General features: G+C 34.6%; 1 protein-coding gene across 4 annotated transcripts in view; it reads right to left on the bottom strand.

Annotated features, from left to right (window-relative positions):
- The window catches only part of VPS13B (vacuolar protein sorting 13 homolog B), a 426,536-nt gene that overhangs the window by 358,970 nt on the left and 44,752 nt on the right, over positions 1-22,814 (bottom strand). For all 4 annotated transcript variants that reach the window (XM_027657093.1, XM_027657096.1, XM_027657095.1 and 1 more), the window contains exons 6-15: positions 21,546-21,727; positions 17,806-17,980; positions 15,453-15,715; positions 12,805-12,900; positions 12,345-12,467; positions 10,883-11,020; positions 9,442-9,529; positions 4,247-4,438; positions 3,478-3,647; positions 1,223-1,417 (exon numbers count right to left, since the gene is read on the bottom strand). In XM_027657093.1, the coding sequence (XP_027512894.1) occupies positions 1,223-1,417; positions 3,478-3,647; positions 4,247-4,438; positions 9,442-9,529; positions 10,883-11,020; positions 12,345-12,467; positions 12,805-12,900; positions 15,453-15,715; positions 17,806-17,980; positions 21,546-21,727 (1,622 nt within the window). The remainder of the gene's footprint in view (positions 1-1,222; positions 1,418-3,477; positions 3,648-4,246; positions 4,439-9,441; positions 9,530-10,882; positions 11,021-12,344; positions 12,468-12,804; positions 12,901-15,452; positions 15,716-17,805; positions 17,981-21,545; positions 21,728-22,814) is intronic.

Here is a 22,814-nt window from a genome sequence, read left to right as displayed (position 1 = left end):
CTATGAAAAAGTGGCAGTTAAGGAAATTAGAAGCTTTCCTTCAACAACAAATTAACTTCAGTTGCAAACCTCTAGTTTAATTTTTTTATTAAATCGAAAAGCTTTTTTTCCTTCAAAAAGCTTTCCTTTCCATGTTCAATATGGAATTTTTGCAGATTTGCCTTTTATAATGCTGTACCACCATTCACATAAGAACAGACCACTCTGGCCAATATTAAAGCTAGCAAATAAACCCCTTAAAACTCAAATCTGATGTTCAAATGTTGCTGCTTTAAAGTTTTTGGATAGAAAAATCCCCTCAAACTGAAAAACATACAGACGACTTGCAATATTGCAAACCCAATCACTTTAAATGTTACAGAAGGTAAACATATCACACAGAAAACTTAAAGCATGCCATGCAATTCTGGAACAGAGTTTTGTTCATGTAGAAAATAAAGATTTAAATAATGAAATTCTTACTAAGATATCAGCATGGAAGTGAATAGATAATTGAAAAATTGAGCAAAACTAACAGTACTAGTATTAAATATTTACATTTTACTAGAACCCAAAAGGTTTTGAACTGCCTGAGCCCATCCTAAAAGGCTGGAAGGCCTGTTTTAAAACTCCTCTTGAGAGCAGAGGGCAACTGAATACTCCCAAAACAATCTCCCACAGCTTAAGCTTCCCCCAACATCACCATAAGAACTCCTCTCACATAGTGCCTCTTTAATTGAGAACATTCAGAGGTCTTTCCTCTTATAATGAAAAACAATTAAATTGTTAGTCAACAGTTTTTGATTGCATACCTTCACTATCATGGTATTGCTACATCAATACTACTAGTAGTGATGGTTTTTCCTCATAACATCCCATCAAGTGTCTAAGTGTACTTTCCAGCACTAAATCTATATATTCTATGAGCATTATCTGGGAAGAAGAAAAAGGGTTCGTTCCACATTATTTTAACTCAACCTCGCCACAAAGACCTTGGGGCTTCGCTCTGTGCAGTTTCCTCATACGAAGTTCTCTGTTCATATTACAAAGCTTTTGTCTCCAGTCAGAAGCAGCAATCCCAAACAACATTATGTGAAATGTCTTTACATCCTTTTAGACAAGCTGTTTTAGACAAGCTGAAAACTTTCTCCCAAGAAACAGGCTAACACTTAGGATTAAACTATATGTGTATGATCTTTTTTTCAGCACAGCAGCAAGAAACAGTTCTCAAGCCTTCCTTTACCTTCAGATAGCAGTGTGAGTAACAGTAATGAAGCAGGTTGTCAGATGGCTGGCCAAGGCTGCTGACCACATGCACCAGTTGCTCAGCATACATCGGCACTGAGTGCTCCAAGTTAACCTTATCCACCAAAATTCGGATGGAAGGTAAAGGCCGCAGGGGATGGAAACTTGCAGCATTTAACACCCCACTTAAGTTCTAAGTGACAGAGGAAAAAAATCATACAATTATTAAATTACAGATGTATTATTTATGATATCTACATATTCTTACCTACATACACAAGCAAATCTACCTGTTTAACTATTGACAGATACCACGGCATTATACTCATCAACTTTTTATCCAGAATTGTCTTGGGTGCAGGTGATCAGGTGCTGGTGGTGGGCGGTGGAGGTTGCAGGGGTAGCCTCTGTGAGGTGAGACCAAGGGCTGCCCCAGGCCAGGCTCAGCCAGTGCTGGATAAACAGCTGATGAATTTTAAACTCCAAGGAAATTATTTTGAAAATATTTCAGGATTCACAGTATAATGAACATCCAATTATATTTTTTAATAACATCCATTAAAATGAAGTGCTGTATTCAGCACAAGACAGACATGGACATATGAGAATAAGTTTGTTGGAAACAAAGTGGTTATGGGGTTGGAGGACATGAACTCTGTCTCAAGAAAGACTGAGACAACTGAAGTAATTCAGTCTGGAGAAGGCCAGCGGGAAATGCTACTGCTGTCTACTGTTACCTACTGGGAGGGTAGAGAGAAGAAGGAGTCAGACTCTTGTCAAAGGTGTACCGTAAGAGGACGACTGACAACAGACAAAAGCTGGAACACAGGCAATTCAAATTAGGTCTATGGGAAAGTTTTTTATACCATCTCCATTCTTAGTGCTAATTCAGCACTTGACAGAGCAACCCCTGGAGCAACCTGCTCATCCTTTGTCCAGGATGTTGGACTCCTGGAGAACACCTAAAAAGATCTCTTCCAATCCAAATTATTCTATAAATCTAAACCAATTATTAAACTTGCATCAAAATAGGACAGTAAGTTGACACATATATGATTTTCAATCTAAAATTCAAAATTGTTATTTTAAATATGCATGGCTTCACTCAGGAAACATAAATTGAAACTCCAAGTGGTCACTACACCAACCAAAAAGTTCACTTGATTTAAACTCTTTGCCTCACATCTAAAACAAACATGGGACTGTTCTCCCACTATAAAAATACCATCTTCCCATGCCCATAAGGTGAAAAGCACCACCACAGTGCAATGTGCTAAAAAATTCTAAAAAGGAAAAACCTCTCTGGGCAACCTGTTCCAGTGCTTCATCATCCTCTGAGTAAAGAATTCCTTCTTAACATCTAATCTAAATCTGCTCTCTTTTAGTTTAAAACCACTGTCCCTTGTCCTGTCACTATCTACTTGTATAAAAACCTCCCTCTACCTCCTTTTTATAAGCTCCCTTTAGGTACTGAAAGGCCACAATGAGGGCTCCTTGAAGCATTCTCTTCTCCAGTCTGAGCAACCACAGCTTTCTCAGCCTATCAGATGAAATATCAGACAAAAGTTTCAGAAATTTAATTAAATCAAGAATTGATTGATTTTGCTCTTTTCCCATTCCTTCTCTTATCCATAGAATACCTTCATGCCTCATCTCTACAGTACCTCAGCATTGTGCACTGAGGAAGGAACCCTATAGGAATAAAACCAGATTCTTTAGCTGGTGTTATACTACACATATCCAGAAGATAAAACAAATTAAGGCTGTTAGGAAATTTCTGTCTCTCTGAGCAAGTCGTTCAGTAGTTAAATTCTCAGTAACAGCCCATGTCCTGCTCACATCCTGGCTGGAACTAGCACACACACAGATGGCTGTTAACATCTGTGTAGTCTCTATTGAGCCTCTGTATTAAAAGATTTCAGACTCTACCAAGTCTGGGAAGACTTGCACAACAGGTACTCTTCTGATCAAAGGAGCTACTACTTTTTCAGAGCTACTACTTTTTTATCTCCTTGATGGTTTAAAATCTTTTTTCTTCACAATTATTTTTTCTTGTAAGTACAAGACATCTTCAGTTTATAAGCCTAACTAGTCATATCCCACTCGTCTTAGGTGAGCTAAGGCTCATGGGCACCAAACCAATTCAGAATTCAGCAATGTATCCAGTACATGGAATTACAGACCAGTAAGAAAATTTATGTGGAATAGCACATGCCAATATAAAGAACTGAATAATTATCTGTACATACATACCTTCTCACCCATAATTATGGGCAGCAAGTGGTCTAGTAAATTGAATTCTGCCACAGGGATTATAACTGTACACTTGAGAACAGTGAATGTTGTAAGTCGAGTGGGAATGTATTCCTCCAGTGATGCTATTTCTTCTGAGCTTGGCACAGTTCTGTTTCCATCTGTAATATCTACAATAAATCAAGATTACATATGTTTCACTAAAATATATAAAATGTGTCCTACAGTTGCTGTTTCAGAAATGATTAGGGACTAGCAAAAACAGCAAAGCTTTCCCCCGCCTCATAATTAATAATGTTATTCCATGCTGGTTCTACCTAAGGCTAAATGCAATACTAACCGGATTTTCCTGACTTTGAAATCTGTATTGCTCTTCCTCAGAAACTCATCTTAACTGTTTACCATAACTTGTTTCCATGCATTTTCATCCTGAATAACTATTATTTCAAACTAATAAATATCAACAAGGATACTTTCTTCTCTAAGACTCCAAAATTAAGCTAGTCAATTAAATAAGCCCTTCTTACTCAACAAGAGTCTTATGATTAAAACAAAAGGCATCCAAAGTGTCTGAAATTATCTCCGAAGTATATCCAACACTGATGAGGATACTACAATGAATTTTACCTTTATTTCACATTTTGCTCTTCAGACTCATAAAATCCCCTGAAAGGTTTTGAGTTTAACTATTTGTAAGCTGCAGCTTCAAGAGCAATAAATTTGGTCTGGTTTAATTCTGTACATTTGTGTATATGCAATAGGAGCAAACCTGGCTTAGTTTTGCTGTAAGGCTCATACTCATGTTCCAGAGCACAAACTATCATTTTCATTATCCGGTGTACTGCGCTGCTATCCAGTCGAAGATTGAGTGGGCCCACAATGAGGCTTTTTGTAGACATCTCCTGAACATTTCCAAAATCTTCACTCTTTACTGAAGAGAGGTCTTGCTGATTCCCAGAGACTACAAGAAGTTTTATAAATAACAAGTCACACCAAACAATTGGACATAATAAAATTTTTTATCAGCTACTTCTGTTTCAAATCCTATGATCACAGACTTATAAATATATAGAAAAATATTACAATGCAAACAGAACACACAAATAGACCATGACTGGTTTAACATGTTTTTTAACCTTATTTGTGTTTGATGCAGAGTAAACAGGGCAAATTTTTGCCTTGCCTCCAAGCAGAGTACAACTTCAGAACCCTTCCATGAACTTTGTATTTCTCAAGTTTAGCATTCCCTGGAGGTGTCTAAACTTCTATGGCAACTTAACCCCAGGTGCCAATGACAGCTGTGCTGTTCAAAACTTTCTACAGCTTGTCACGAAGATATCCATCCCCAACAATCAAAGAAAAGGTGTGCTGCAAAGAAATTACAGACCTGGGTCCTTAAAAGAGTTAGCTGCCTGTACACAGCCATGAGAATCACACTCACTTGTACTGTCATAAACCAGACTGACAGCTAAGGCAAACCCTTCCTTCCATTCACATTTACCTCAACTCACTACTGCATGGGCAGTGAGAAAACAAACTTCTTTAATCATTAGGTCTCAGGTTGTTTTTATAAGAATCAACACAGAGATAAAAGACTGGTTCAGTAAGGTCAGGTAATAAGGTAGACCAAAACCATACATTCACTGTATGCAGGCTACTCATCAGTTACCAAACAGCATGACTATTCCTCTAAACATACTCCACAGAAATCCTTCTGTTAAATTATGCAAATTTTAGAAGCTCAAGTTTTCCCATTACATATGACTTGTAAAAGAATACCCTCATCCCTCTAAAATATTTAGTTTGCAGAATTGCAGAACTGGGTTTTTTTCCTAATAAACCATCACTTTGACAGTGTCTTCATTGCTTTGACATATGCACTAAACATGAAATGTCTTGCTGATCATTACATAAATGAACAGTCAGTCTGACAAAATAAGCATCAAGACTAAATGGATTCTGAGACCACAGAAAGGCAACGGAACTGGTGAAAGGTCTGGAGCACAGGTCTTAAGAGGAGCGACTGACAGACCTGGGGCTGTTTAGCTTTGAGAGGAGACCTTATTGCTCACTACTATTACTTGAAAGGATGTTGCAGCAAGGGGGCAGGAGTCAGTCTCTTCTCCCAAGTAAGAAGTTATAGGACGAGAGGAAACAGCATCAAGTTGCACCAGGGAAGGTTTAGATTGGATACTGGAAAAAATTTCTTCACTGAAATTGGCCACAAGTATTGGAACAAGTTGTCTAAGGAAAGTATTGTAATCCCTATGCGTGGAAGTGTTTAAAAAATGTATGAATGTGGCATTTGGGGACATGGTTTAGGGGTGAACGTGGCAGTGCTGTGTTAATGGTTGGACTCATTAGCATTTCTTTTCCAACCTTAACAATTCCATAATTTCTGGTTGCCTGAGAGGAACTCAGTCTTTTACCTTCCAGAGTAACATTCCCTTTGGGCTCTCTCCTTTACCGTACTCATTCAAAATAGTCTTTCTATTGGTGGAAGTGAGCCTGGGGGAAAAGGAAGCAAGGATAGGGTTTTTTTCCCCCCTTCTGTTTAAACAATAAAATGTTGTTGCTTCTAAGCATTGGTGAGAAGAAAGGTCCTAGAACAAACCAAGACTATGCCCAATTTGACACTTAGCTGGTCTAATGCTCTGCAGGTCTTTACAGGCTTATATACTCAGTAGAAGAATTAACTTTATCCTTAAAAGCCCAACAGAAGTTGATGGCAAGAGCATTTATAGCCTCTGCTTCCCTTGGCGTGTTGTTTTTCCGAGAGGAAAAAGAACAATAAAAGAAAGATAAAAGAATAGAAAGATACTACCTTATAAAACCTATTCAAATCTTCAGCTGGAACTGAGTTACAATCTTTTTAATAAATTTCAAAAAAGATTTGTCTTAAAAAGCCAGCATATAGCCTCCTGCATTTATTTTACAGGCAGTTAACATGCATACTTTTATCCTTCCAATTCTACAGAGTATTCAGTTCAGATGAACACTACTAAAAAGAGCAAAAAGCCATAACATCATATAAAAAGGCCAAAAATAATAAGGCCAGAAGTAGTAACAGCCTACCTTTTCAAAGACTTATACTTGCTTGTATATATTGTTTGTATATGAATAATATATTGAAGTGACAGAATTTATACAAACCACTTTCTGGAATAGTCCCATTTAATTCTAAGTGCAAAGAGAACGTGATAGAAAATCTATTGGTTCTACTGAACTAGGTGATCACAGGTGACTTGAAACTTCACAGTTGCATAAAGAAAAACTATTTTTGATCATTGAGTGTTCAAGCTCTCTGTAAACCTTATGCCTAATTCTAACTGACAAAAAATACCAAAATGAGTGCTGCATAATAAACTTGCCACCAAGGTAAGTACACATTACAAACAAAATGGAACTTCAAAAGTACACCCTGCTAGGTCTGTAGGTCATTCAAATCAGCGATCAGGGAACTGACAGGCTACATAATGTTTCAGGGAAAATGTTTTGCATTGAAATACGAAGCCAAAATCCAGAAAAATACAGGAAGGGGAGGACAGGCAGCATTTCAAAATAAAACTACTGTGCATGACTATCTCATTTTCATTCAAAATACTGAAATTGATTAATGCACTTCTGTAAGTGACAGATGAAACTCCTGAGGTTAATGTTATCCAGGAGGCACTTGTGGTTTAATCAGTAATTCTATGCTTCAGGAAAGGTTAAAGGTGCAAAGAATGTGTCAAACCAAAATTGCCTTGACAGATAAAAATCTTACAATCACAGTAACTGCCTCCTATAACTTAACTTGGGTTAGGGTATTTTATGGAATGTGGTGTGCACTGATTGTAACTAAAAAGATAGTTAATATCAAAATAAGAAATAGTAAAATTTAAACTTTTATATAAACAACACATTAAAAGTGCAGCAGGTTTATATTGTTTTCAAAATCTTGAGGTACTTATATCTTCATTTTAAAGAAATTATTTACACCTCTGTTTATGTGTTATTTAATAACTATGCACTTAACCCACAATATGGAAAAATAAACTAGAAAATAACTAGCAGAAAACAACACATTTGCTTTTCTGAGGAATAAAACTATTTGAAAATTTAAAGTTTTAAGCTCTTGATTTAGAGAAACAACAACTGTTTTAACAACTTAAAAATTAATAATTCTTCTATGTAGAGAGGTAGCTGAAATTAAAGGAGTAATACCAAAATAAAAGCACACAGCTTGATAGGAAGTCAAGCTACATTTTGTGAAGTGTTTTCCTGGACGGGCAAAACAGAAGCTAAGGCTCTGAGAAAGAAACTGGAAGAAAAAGAAGAGAAGCTAAAGAGGGAAAAATGTAGTCAGAATATACCAGTAGCTTGGTATCGAGGAAAATAAATTCATTCCTGAGTTCAGTCATTCTTGAAAAGGGCTAGTTAAAAGTCAGAAAAAGATATGATCACAGCATTCCTTGTGCATTCAGAGAAACAAGACAAAATATTCCACAAAATCAATTTTTCTTCATAATCAAATAGTCTTCGCATATTCAATTTTCTACAGCAAGATTCAAAAAGGAGATAAGGCTTACCCAAGATTTTCAACTTCTCTACATAAGCGTTCAACACACAATTAAATATTTATCTCTATTAAAACCAGAAGTAGACTGCAGTAGAATCTTGACTTAATTGTATGTTTTCTCAGCTTAACACGACACTCATAGTACAGAGGAAAGCCTCAGAACCAGGAAAGAACTGTTAAATTTCCTAGTGTATTTTTCTACTACCAAAGGTAATAGCATCATTTATTTCTTTTTTTTAAGTTTTGCATGATCCATCCTCTAAGGAAACTGGAAGTTTCTTTCCTACTCCTTTTATTCTTAATGCCCAACAAGTCCAGAAAACAAAATCAAACATTAGGAGTTGTGACTTCTTTTACATAGAGAGAAAACACACAAAAAAACAACAAACACACACACACAAACAAACAAAAAAATATAAGCACCAACCAAACCAACCAACCAAGCAACCAAACAAAAAACCAACCAACTAAAAAAAAAAACCACACAGATGAGTTAGGTAGGAATGATAGGACAGATAAATGTTAGGTCACAAAACAGCAAGAAGTTCCCAACAGATGACCAGAGAAATAGTATTCACAATAATAAATACACAGGTGGGGAAGAAAGCACTATTAGTTTGACGGTGAAACTGCAGAGCAGCAGCTGTAGATGACAGTCTTAGAAGAATTGGGGGGGGGGAAATCACATTGCAATTAATGATGAGAATACATGAGTAAAAACATGTATGTATTTCTTACTGATAGATTAACTCCTTTGTCCCGTTTTTTGTAACACTCACAGTAGTAGATATACTTACTGCATTAAATTAACTTCTCAGACTTAAAAAAGAATTGATAGGAATCTCAAAAATTACTTAGAATTGGCCAATATCTATGTGTACATGGTTTATTTGTTCACAGAATTATTCAGATACATATATTTCAAGATAAAGTCTCCACACTATCTTGCATCCTTGCATTTTAATTTGTAGGAGAAAAATCACAGTCCTTTTCATCTTCTGCAGCAAGTACACAGTCAACCTCATTCTTCAACTAGGCTTTCTCAAAAGATTTTTTTTTTACATGCAAAGTCAATAATGACAACTTTAAAAAAAGAAAAAGACATCATACTTTATGAACTTCACTGTTACAAGCTAATTACTTTCAGTTTAGCAACTGGCTATAAAAATATCATTGTGATTACTTATGCAGAAAAAAAGAAAAAAATAACAACACTTACAATCAACAGCTAACCAAAATAGCTAACCTCAAAGACATCACTGAAGAAACGAAGATGAAAGCATCTTAATGATGGTTTTGATGGTAAATCTAAGATAAGTTAGAGGACAGTTGGTCAAGGACCATCTAGGCATGAAAAGTCTTTGTTTCTATTATTTATCAGGGTAAACAAAGAAAAAAGGTACCTTTCCCACTGCTGCTTTCCATTGTGTACAAGTAATCCATGTAGAAAGCCCCAAACCTCTGCATTCCAGCTATCTCTGTGTACATCTCCTACCAACACAGCAAAGCAAACAAAGAAAATGTTGTATAAGGATAGAATCTTGAGATTACCAACTGATAGACTGGTATTAGAGAGATATATTCATGTTTGGATTTGTGCATCAACACACGGAAAGGCTTATCAAAACAAAGGACAGAGGTTATCCCAAAGAATTCACCTTTCTGATAGGTAATGTAACTTCTATTTGAGGCCACACAAATCCACATCCATAATTCCAGAGGCCATGCCGACCAATTCATCAATAACATCTAGTCAATTAGTACCTTTAATGGAGTAAATATTCTTCACCTTTTGCATGCAACAGATCCACCTAATTAAGTACACTGAAAACTTAAGCTCATTCAAGCTGGCTTTGTTATTCAAGCAACATTGTAGTTTTATCTTTAAACAACAGGAAACATATTAAGACTTTATGCTATCACTGGGATTTATACATAATATAATCCATTACATAGTAAACTTGCCTCGCCAAAAAAATAGGCAAATCTAAAAGCATTGAAGACAGACCAAGTATAGAGTAACTAAGACACTATATGGGAAAAGTTTGAATACAACTACTTGTGATTTTACTAATTTCATTTTTATGGGATTCTTCAAGGTTACACTTCAGTAGTACTAAAAAGGTGACATAATAAAATTTAAAAGAAATTAGACACATTCAAAATTGTAAATGGATTATCTGTACATTAAACAGAGCATAGAACTCCATCTATGAACAAAGAACCACCTTGGTCATTACATAAAGTTTTTAATAATCACAGATAATCAGAGAATAAAGTTTTACTGCACAATTTACAACAACAGACACTACTGGTGACTGAAAATTTGTCTCTAGAAAAGGCAGGATTAGTAAAATTTTTTCTAAGTAGACAAACATAGGACATGAACAATAAAATTAACACTGCCCAAATCTGGTTTCCAAGACAGCACTTCTTAGTTTGAAGACCATGGACCACTTACTGTTTGGGTTTAAAGTATGTGCTGGTAAAGCTTTTGCTAGCATTCTTTCATACCTATTTTTCTCTTAAAGTGTTCTGTGGTTAGTGCTTTGGGAAACTATGGAATTAATTCCATTTTTGGAACAGGAGACGGGGGGTTGAGGTTTCTTTTGAATATGTTTCTTCAGTTTGGGGGTTTTTTTTGGCTCGGTTTTTGTGGGTGTCTTTTTTTTTAACACAAACAGATTTACTTTTTTTCTTTTGGCCAGCTGCAAAGTAAGATTCAGTTAAACATGAAAAAGTAATGAAAAATCAGTCCTGTAGTAGTACACAGATCTAGATAGTTATTAGAAATCTATTAGACAGCATTGGAATTTTTTTCTAAGAAAAATGTGATTCTCTGACCTTATGATGAGCTGCATCCAATATAAATTCTGCCCGAATACTATTATTTTCTGGACTTCTGTAATCAAATAGTGAATTGGTAAGATACGTCATCCCTTTCACACTCAGATTTTCTCCACAATTAAAGAAGTAGGCCTCCTTCACGAGGTAGTACAAAATAATATGGCAGGGGAGGAAAAAAAAACAACATAGTCAAGTTAACAGAAGTTTCAGTTGTCATAACACACAAACAACACACACACAGTAGCAACCCTCAAGAGTATATTTCATTATGAATGAAGATAAAATAATTAAATTATTTTCACTGAAGTTCCTGTCCACTTCCTCCCCATTTTCAAATCAATAAAAATGATTTTATAGCTGACAATCTCATAATTGCTGCAGACAAGGCTGCTGCCCACTCTCTCATCCCCAGCAACATCTCCCTTGTACTTAACAAGGCCAACAGAGCATTTTTACAGTTTTTCAGCCTCTCTTTCTGGAAAAGCCCACTTTTATCCATTGCAGCACACCAGCCATGTAGTGTGTCCCACTGCATCTCTAAAATCCCATATCATAAACTAAAGTTGTGTAAGGATATCTAGATCTTTTTTTGTTTTCTGCACTGCATACACAAACACCTGAGATGGATGCCAAGCCATGCTTCTCTCACAGGTTAAGGATAAGAATCTGTCCCATCATACCTATCACAGTACAGTGCATGATTTTCCAGATTAGGAGATATTTGACATAAATATAATCATTTTGTGTTTTCTTTGATATTCTTAATTTTTCTCCTTAAAATACATTCCAAGACTTCACAAAACACTAACATCAAGTTAATAGGTCCGTTCTTGGCTGCATTACTTTTTTTTATTTAAAAAAGATAATAGTTGCTGTTCTCCGGTACCTTAGGACACTGTTCTATCTACAGTTCAACCAAAAATCGTTATCGAATTTAAAATTTAATGCACCACTTCATTAAATATTTTAAAAGTACTCCATACTTGATTTTGTCTTAAGCAATTGAAGATTTGCTTCTATCTAAAATATAGAAATTAATACTGTTTAACTCCCTAATTTAATATTTCTCTTAACCTTATTGAAAAATGAGGTAAAATACTCATTTGATATTTGTACCATACTTCTACTATCTTCAGTATACAGTGTTCCCACTTGTTCCCTTCCAACCTTCTGTTCATTTAAGCACTTTCAAAGATTTTCAATTGTTTGTATTTGTTATATAAAATCAAAGTATGCAGACATAGACAATAATGGGCTATTGTCAAAGTCTTGTTTTGCCTCTTCTCATTCTGAAATATTTGTCTTTTCAACTCTGAGGAATAGAATTGATTCCTATATACCAGTAACATTCAAAAACTTAAATCACAATTTGTAACAGCTGTCTTTTCAATTTTTGCAATCAATAAAGCATAACAGGACTGCTAATTGAGCAAGTCAGCTCATATTTCAACATACTCACTTCATCGCTCCTATTCATGTTCTCTTCAAAATCTTTAATTCCCATAATTCCTTTAAGGCACATAGCTTGGCAACCAACAAAACCAATTTGGCAATCAAAGAAAAGTTCACCTTTCATAAGGACCTAGCGAGGAAAAAAAAGTGGTATTTTTAAGACTTCTACTCCCCAAGAAATAAAAATTGTGGACAAAAGTGAACCAAAATACGTTTAGGTTTATATATTTAGAGTTTTAATAAACAGCAATCACAAGGGCACTTTGAAGGAAGAGATTACTTTAGTATTTCATCACCACAGCACTAGAAATTTAGAGAATTTATATGTAAGTGATTATTACAACAAACACATCTAATATGACAGAATATGAAAACTCGGCAACAAAATAATTAAAAAATATTTTATTGGTAAGTATTTGTTACATTACTTATGATAAATTAAAAAAGCCCAGTCAAAGGAAAATCACCTCAACTGTTGTTCCTTCTTGTTCCCAGCATATAACTTCTTTGGATTTTACTTTCTGAGGGCTGTAATAACTACTTTCAGCTTGCATTTCAGTGAGCTGTGAAACAATAGGATAAACACATTATAAAAGTCAATATTAGTATTAAACAGCAGTAATGTCATTAATATACAGAATTGATGAAGACAAACTATGGGCCAAAACTTATTAATAGGCAGGAAACAGGTGCAATTAAACAGCTGTAACATATTATCCATATTGGAACTTCTCATATGCAACTTCTGGTTGAAACATGCCATGACAGAATGTCTAAAATCCACTATAGTATTTTTAGTTTCCTTATCTAAAGAGAAACTATGTAAAAAGATGAAAGAAATACACAGCTGCATTATTAATATAAAAACAAATTAGCTCATAAACTGCTGTAAAAATACCTAAATACGTTATTTATTCTTCCCAGAAATAATTAAACAGCATGATAATATTAAAAAATATTTCAGTTACAACTATACTCATTTTTGTTTCTTGTCATGGTAACCAAGAGGAACATGCACTTATATTTCTTGAATTATTTCAATACAAAAATTCAAAATGGTAAAACACATTAATAAAAGCACATAGCCTACAGCTAAGAAAAACAGGAAAAGAGGTACAAAATAATGATGTTATATTTTGACCGAAAAAACACTTAGTTTATGTTGAACAGCTTAAATAGTTCAAATTCTAATTTTTATATAAAAACATCCACAAGTTCTCATTTTTTTCAAGAGTAGATACACATGGATGTTGTTTCAAATTAAAATTTTGCAATCCAAATGTCCAAGAGAATTGGATGAAAAAAAATCACTGATCACCTTCACCTGTGTGCAATTATAGTAGAGGAAAAGCAATTAATTGATTAAAAGAACTCAGACATTACAAGAATAATTTTCACCATTATTAGAAAACGCTACATTTAATTTGGCATGATTTTTAGCTGGAATGATATCAACTGTTCATAATGCTAATGCAGAAACTTGACCTTATTTTTTAACCAAAGTATGAACCACAAATTAATTCCATACATTCTTTGCATGCAAGCAGAACAATGAATTCTGTTTCCCTCCTAACTGTCACCATATTAATGTCATACATCATTTCACATTTAAAATTTATAGAATGTAAGATGTTACACGCTAAGTACTTTTTAATCACTTCCCAATATAAAATGCGTGAACTTTCCAATGAAGCATTAGGAAAGCCCCCAGAAAAGTATGTTCAAAAATAAGTTCATATTATTTTTAATGATTTTTCTCACATGAGGAAAGAGCATAAAATTACTATTGTATGACAAAGTGCAAAAGAAGATGCTGAGCCATGAAAAACGAGAAATTTGAGTCCTGGTAGTTGTTTGGGTTTAAGTGTCCCAGGGATGATAAGTAACGCAGGAAGAAAAGATTTTTCCATTATTTGTTTTTAGCCTTTTTTAATGAAGACTGAAGCAGATTGACACAAAAGAACATGACAATGCTTGTTGATATCCTCAAATTTTGCAACCAAATTTGCAAGGAGGTTGACAGCTTAAAACATTAACCTTCCCACAGAATGCCTACAGCTTCCAAAGTAATTTGTCTCATCCTTCCTGACAGTTGCCGAGCAGCTCAATGCCCCGCTACGACAGCAAACAAAAATAGCTAAGAGAAACTAAGCATAAAGCCCCTCACAACGCTCTTGTGCACAGATGACAACCACACAGGCAATAAAGGTTCAGGGAGCTGCTGATGGTATTAGGTGTATAATCAGGCACATAACTGTTGTACAAGAGTTACGAAAGTATTGCAGTTCATCTGAAAGGCTCAAAGTCATAAAAATCAGCCTCAGTTACTCTGTGGCAAAGTTCTGGCCTTGATTTAATACATGTTTAGTCGTAAAGCCAAGAGCCACTTTGTGTAGTTATGCACATAAAATTGCTTGCATATAGTTTGGCACATGTTAAAAGTATTTTGCTAATTCAGAACCTTAATTTTAATTTCTGTCAGTATATCTCAATATCTTATTCAGACTCTCCATATTCCCTTCTGCAAGCTTACAAAAGAATAGAGAGAAGGTCAGCAATCAGTTTGAAATTTGTTTACAAAAAAAATACTTAAATCTTTCTCAACATACATAGTATATAGTTCAAAGTATATGTACTATTTATCCTTTGTTTGTTCAATTCAATTTCAATAAATGGAAAATAATTTCAACATTATCAAGTTAAAATCATACTTTTACTCGCAGTAGTCTAAAAAAAAGAACAGTCTAAACAATTCCTCGAATTCACAATCTCCATGAAGCCAAAGCTTTTTTATAAAGAAATATTACACATTACATGGATAGAATACTTCAATAAACATTCATAGAAAGCCTTTAAGATTCTTCTCCCATCAAAGAATATTAATCCAAGTTGCTTCCCTTTAAGATTATTAAATTGGCTGAAATGGTAAAACCAGCTCACACTGCAATTATCAGTAGAGCATGACAGAAGAAGAACATTCAACACTCACTTTCCATGTTATTCATTAAGGTACCATTTCCCATCTCCAATCAAACTGTATGCAAACACTCAGGTAATCTTTATGCACTTCCTCAACAAGCCAAATGAATCCTTTATGAAACAGAGAAATACTTACCTTAAAAGTCACTGTTGCCTTCGTACAGTAAAACCCAACTGAAATAATAGGATCCTTTAGGGACTGAGATTTCTGCTGATGTAACATTGTTCCATCGTCAATTCCACCAGAATCATTCTCTTCATCATCATAACTTACAATGGCAGGGACAAAAGACCAAGCCCAAGATACCCATCCCTGCTGCTGGTCATCGTCTTGATGCAAATAAGGATCTTGATACTGTGTCGGATATTGCATTATTGAGCTTGTTTCATCTTCTGCACCTTTTGAAACAAAAACCAATTTAAATTTCAGAGCAACCAAGCTTGAAAGTTTACTTATTAAGTTCAAATTTTCAGTATACGAAATTTATCGAGGACAGCATACACAAAGCATTCACTGATACTTGGTTTATAATGACAGAAAACAAGTAGAAATTTTAAATTACCGAATATAAGTCTCCAAACACTTGTTTTATTAACATTTTCCTCCAAATAATATTAAAGATCTTTGCATTAGTTTTAGTATATTTGCAGTGAGGCCAGAATTTTTCATTTTTACCACAAGCTTTCAAGATCTCTTCCATTAAAGACCTTCTAAAGTTGTAAATTAAACCTCACTTTAATTAATTAAAATAAAAAATTAAAAAGATGAATTAAACTTTACAGAAATTATGCTATGTTACGATCTCGTAGTTTCCAATTTTAAAATGAAAAAAAAGGACTTCAATTGCAACAGTGATAATATGAAAAATGTAAACACAGCACAAAAATTAACATCCAAAATTTAAGGTTAAAAACCTCCTTTGTTTAATTCAGCTTTTTAAGTATTCAAAGACACAGGTTTAACCTGCTCAAAAAAGCTGGTATGCCATCTGTGAGTCAAAAGTCCAAACGTTAATTCTTCTGAGAAAAAAATTAGAGATAGTATACAGAACAAAACAAAGATTTCCCCAAGGATTCAAGTCTAAGATTCATGATCCAGACGGGTAACACTGCATGTACTAAGAGCATAAATATCTTCTATCTGGTTTCATCACCACTCTTAAGAGACTCTTAAGGGGTATTAACTACTTCAGAATTACTATAGGTAGTACAGGATGCAGTACTGTTCCTTTAGGAGAAAAATATTATGTTTATTGTATCATTTAACTGAGAACAGAAATAGGCGTATTCTATTTCTATTTACTTCTTTTTAAACTCAGAGATCCCACTCTTACAAATTTTAGACTTTTCAATCTTTAGTCTAATTAGTCTTTAGTCTTTTACTCTAATTATTTATACTTGCATAATGGAAGAAAGTGTAATAAAAAAACACTTGTGAGAATTCCGTGCACATGCTTAGAGGCAAGGACACCTTCACCCACAAGGGCAGTGCAAGCTTCCTTCCTGCTCTCTTCACAAAACAGTCTTAGAGATCAGATTTCAATTCAAATGTAAATCTTGAAACACAGGAAATACAAAAGAGGTGCACATAAAGTCTTGGAAAAAGCCAAGAGGCACAACTGTCAGATATAGAAGGAAAAAGAATTGCTATGAAGGATGACTCAAGTAGTTTAGTGTGGAGGGGTAGGACCTAGGTCATGCATAACATTTAGTCTACATAGCCATAAAATTAAGCCACCATTTAGCATACCTCTTGCTCCAGCACACACAGAGGTAACAGTAAAAGACGCCAGATAATAGTATGGACTATAAATTTCGTGGAAGTCATTAAAATAAGACAGCACCATTTTAGTTTACCTGCTCTATGTATATGTTGTGAGATAGAAAACAGAAGGAGGAAGCTATACGTATTTTCTATCACTAAATTAAAACCACAATAATCATTATGAAGAAACATATAGAAGAGGGAATACATGTTGTATGAAAATAAAAAGCAAACAAGACCAGACAATGTAAATGGACAGAACTATTGAAAACATAGTGCAAAGCAGTACTTTGATGTTTAGAACAAGTTCTGATATATCTATTGTCAATAATGATTTCCAAAGAAAGATGACACATTCTGGTTTTTCTCTTATTTAGTACAAATGTGGTGACTGCCAGTTTTGAACTTGCTTATGGACAGGTGCTTTATTGCATGATATAGTGACAGGTAAAGTCAAAGTATCCAACTGTGTCACAACTCTCAAAATGGTCTTTTTGGATCCTGTTTAACCTCAGTTTAGTCAGGACCACCAGAACTCTTTACGGAACCTACATGAAAGAATGTTAAGGGTACTAAATACTTACCCAGTACAATGAACTGCTTCTAACAAACTGCAAACTGCAGAGATACTTGATAAGGACTAGACTTGGGCATTTATATTTGCAAAACGCAAAGAAATTCATGTTTTTAACACTGCTTCTTGAAAAGGAGAAGTTGTATTTACCTGTGATATTTCCCAACGTATCTTTAGTGTGGCAAATCAAATCTTCACTTTCCCCATCTTTGAAGCTGCCTATTTCTCCATAATACAGAGCAATCCCAAGTTGCATTATACGTATAAACATAGGAAGTTGCTGATCAGAGATTGAAAGTTTCAAACTTTCAACCAATGTGTGAATCTATAACATGGAAGAGAACAAAAGCAAATAATAACAAAGCTCTGTGATCAGTAAGGTTGGCTTTTAAACCATACAAGTCCATATCGTTTTGGTATTGGCATTCTGATTTCCAAAACTGAAATCTGCAGTACAACACAAGGCAAAAAGGTGCAAACAACAACAACAAAAACATACACTCTTTGGGTTGCCACACAAGAGACTTTCGGGTTGAAATGTCAAGTGTAACATATTTTACATATATAAACATTTATTTATTTGGGTTTTTTACAATTGTTGCTGAAAACGTTTCTCAAACGTAAGTGACTTAAGTGCATCTGATTGAACTTTTATTTTCATTTTTCGTAAAAATCTCTGCATGCTAAAGAAACACTAGATATACTGGTTTTAATATACAAAGTCCTTCATTTTGATTCTTTCCCACTCCAAACACTGTTACAAGTGCATGAACCTTTTCTGTGCAGAAGAACAAGAGGAAGGAGAAGTTAAAAATAACTATCTGGAAGAAACTGTTTGGAAGAAATAAAAAGGATTATTTTGCCAGAAGCCTTTTTAAAGTCACAAAAGGCATATGTCATAGTCGAGAACAGGAACACTAGATAGCATTGTAGGCAATGGAGATAATTATAGAGTAGCTTCATTGAAATTACATTACACTCCATGACGTCTTGTATGGTACTATCCTCTCATCATGATCCTGCTCTTACATGGTCAGTGGAACTCAGCTGCTCCTCAGCTGATTCACCCATCTTCCTAAAACTGGCAGGAAACTATTTATTTCTTCTTGTCAAGTTAGCTTTCTGTCAACACAGTGAGTGGACTTAGATGACTGACAGGTCAGACAAATGTCAGTGCTGCCACAAATAGACGGAGGCAGAACTGACATCGCCAGCGCAAATCAGCTCATCTGTCTCACAGTTGCCCCATCCTGTGATGGTTTTTACAAGAACAGTAGAAAAAAAATCTATCAACTCTAATCATTTTACATGTGTTTTGTCATTCTCACCCACTTACACTATTTGCATTCTAAAACTGAAAATAGGAGCTCAGTGTTCCTAGTTTAAAAGCATACAAATACATACCCAAGTATTTAAGAACCATCCTCCCTTGAGAAGTCTTAACTCCAATAAAAGTCATTAAGATTAGTTTGGTCAAAACATTGCAATGGACACAGTAATCAAAATTATGCAGGTTACAAAAATGTTTTAGCGCCTACAAAGAAACCAAAAGAGCACGTGGCTTGGAAGTTTTCTCTCAAGACTGAAAAATCACACATCCGTTACTAAGTGAACAAGACATAGAATAAAAGATCTCATTATAAAGATCTTCGCAGATTTGGAGAAAGTTTGAGTGCTGCTGGCTTTTGTCTTGAGCTGGGAAACAAGCTACTGTCCTTCATTAACCCACCCTTCAGACACACTGAAGCTGCAGTAATATCATTTCCAGCAAACACTTCCAGCTTTAAGCGTCCTTGAATTAATACCACTAATGAAGCTGCTGTATTTACTGATAACAGCTCCTTTTACTTCAACTGTAAGAAAACACAGCTATTTCCACTGATTAGCTAAATATTTTAAAAAGTCTCTTTAAAATGCTGCAACCTGATGACCCACAATGCACAATCTCCATGCATAAAACCATTCAGAAAGTTACCAAATCCAAATTTGCATGGGTCAGCAAATTTGTAGATCTAATTATTGCATAATGGTATGGCAGTGAAATATTAAAAAAGAATAAAGACTTAAAAATAATTATCTTTCGACATTATTCTATGGATCATAATAAACAATTATTACTTCACTTAAATATTAATCTAGCATCATATGTCTAATATTTTAATTGTGCAAATTTCCCAATATTTTAATAAACAGTATTTGATGTTTAAAGATTGAAGAAAAAGGAAGAGAAAAAAAAGAACAAATGAAAAAAGAAAAGTGTTAAGTAAACTATTTGCAACATAACCAAAATCAAAATCAAAGCGTAAAAAAAAAAAGTTAAGACATCTTCGAACAAACTGACACATGCCTTAAAAAAGGGCAGAAGCAATAAATGGCCAACAAAGATGACCAAAAAAGTTTAATACAAATTTAATTAAATTAGCACCATCACTGTGTATTTTAGTATGTTTTATTTTAGTCCAATATCCTCTAAAAAATTCTAAGTAATAAAATAATAACAATCATCATTTTTACAACTCCATAATTTCAAAGTATATGGAAGACTGCCGGCATTTACATTAAAGTGTGCTGTCAGAAACTTGTAATTTGGCCATAAATTTTCGCTCTGCAAACTTAGCATATAGGATAATCATATAATGATTCCTTATTATCACTGGAGTTCACACAGATTCCAAAGTTAAGGCACATAGTTACAAGTCCTACTATCATTGAATACACAACTACTTCTTTATAAAACTCAAAATAAGCAAAATTCCAAAATTGCTACACATTTCTCTGAATAAAGAAGAAAGTAAATAAAAGAAAAAAAAAAGTTTTTCTTTCCAGTATGAAGAATCAGTCTTTGTATAAATCAAGATACACATATGAAAAAAGGAATTTTCTGCAAACATGCGTACCACCAGGCATTCTATGCAACATTTCGTGATTATTCTTAGCTGGATAAATACTCATCTGGTCATTACTATATCCACAAATCTTCAAATTCGCTCAAAGTAACCCAAGGCATAGAGATGTACAGCACACAGAACAAACAGGGGCATTTGGCAATGCCAAAGATTAACTCCCAACCTCAGATTCACAGCAGGACTTTCTGAATCATATGAACTAAAAGACTGACACTTCTGAATTATATTCTTGAGAAACGCCTATCAAAACTGATCTCAAAATCTACTATTTTGCAGTGCATAAATCCGGAGATTAATTTTTATTGACACTGTATTTTTCCTAATTTAAAAAACTTCTCAGCTAAGTGGGCACCATTGATATTCTTTGAGAGCGGGAAGGAGGAGACATGAATCTTACATTTGTCACTATTCAGAGCAGAAAAAAAAATAGGAGTGTAAGGTAGCTTAGTCTCCCCATCAACTCAGTGTTTTGTTTCTGCACTGTGAGCAGTAAAGATGTCACCTAGTGTCGGATGTCTGTGGATTGCATCACACCCCCGCTCACAAGGAGCTGTTTGACTCACTAATCCAGTTCACGTGGTTCACCGCACAGTGTTAATACACTCGAGTTTCTTCTTGTTCGGCAGAGTTTGCGCTACACTTGAAACAATAACTTGAGGCAAAAAATCCTTTCCATCTTACTGCAGACACCTTTGAGAACACAACTGGTTTTTTTTCTTTAACAGATTACCTGTAGACTTCACCTTACAATTGTGCTTTTTTTAAAGTCCAAGGAAAAAAGGAAATATTAGAGAACATAACTTCCTTATTTACATACTGTTACTGTAGATAAACTAATTGCATCATATGAACAAAACACAATTAAAAATTCCTTTAGCAAAAACCAACAGCATAAGCTTTTCATACTACTTAAATTTCTAAGTATCTTTTGAAAAATCTCAAAACTCACAAGTGAGAAGAAAAAATATTATTTTGGATACCTACTTTAATAATAGATGGCATTTTGGAGTTGAGGTTATCATAAGTGAAATGCAGACGAGTTCTGAAGGAGCATTTGTACAGCAGAGGTTCCTGGTAAAATTCAATTTTACCACTAGCATTTCTCTTATCAAGGCATACTGTGCAGTCAGAAAAGTTGATCATCTTTCTCAGTACCAGATCGGTGGCTTTTAAAAGAAGTGTATAGGTTAAAAAAATATATTGCATAAGAAAAATTGTGCATACAGGTTCTTAACTAAAAGAAATCAATACAAGATACTTATTTGGTCATTATTTAAATCAGTAGCAAAGTACTTGCTTATATGATTAATGTGTCACAGATTTTTTCTGCTGAACGCGCAAGAAGTGAGGACAAATTAGTTACACCCAATTAAAATTTTCATCCCCTCGCTGTACCTTAGATCTTTCTATAAGAGTACTGTTTCATGTGGAAGTATAAGAGCAATAAATATCGTTCTCGTTATTCTCCCAGAAATAACTTTGCATGTTTTCCCCCAAAGTTTTCTTTTGAACCTTCCCAAACAAACAAGAGCTATTACAGTGATCTTAACATGGATCATATTTTGTAATTTTGTCATATTAATTTTTAATTATTTTAGCCAGACCAAAACCAATATGTCCAGGAAAACATTAACTGAATTCCCCAATCCACCCCCCGAAATCTTCTATGTGATCTTAGTACTCTTACTGTACTACAATTCCACTTCTACCAAATGTCAATAAGAGTAGCTAATCACAGAGGTGAATGCTGACAATTCAAGGACTGAAACACTGAAATACTTAAGATCAAAACAAAAATCAGAAGTTGTTTCCTTTTACCCCTGAAAACATGAAGCGAAATGTATCGTGTCTTGCAATTGGTATGCCGTGCTCACTACAGTGCAACGCGTTTTACTGCCTCTCTAGCCAGTCTGTTTAGAGTTTTAAGATCATCACAAACGAGGGCAATGAAATGCCTTAATATGTTACTGCTTGTTCACAAAAATAGAAACTGCTTGCCTCTGCACTCACCACCAGCAGCAAGCACAGAACGAAGTACCCTCAAAGGACGGCAAGTATGAGTAGAGGACTGCAACACGTCTAATGTAATTATGTGTGATCATACAAGTATGCATTAAGAATCAATCTATATTAGTATAATTGGCTTTTCAGAATCAAGGTAAGGACCAGGGAAAAACTGATTAAAAATGAAAACAGGCAGAAATTATTTTACTTCTGATATAAAGAGCCGTTTTTATGAGACTTGCAAATTTC

Source organism: Corapipo altera, unplaced genomic scaffold, assembly GCF_003945725.1.
Source record: "Corapipo altera isolate COAL_440 unplaced genomic scaffold, ASM394572v1 52b, whole genome shotgun sequence".
Taxonomy (NCBI): domain Eukaryota; kingdom Metazoa; phylum Chordata; class Aves; order Passeriformes; family Pipridae; genus Corapipo; species Corapipo altera.
The sequence above is the reverse complement of the archived record's forward strand: the minus strand, read 5'-3'. Positions and strand labels throughout refer to the sequence as shown.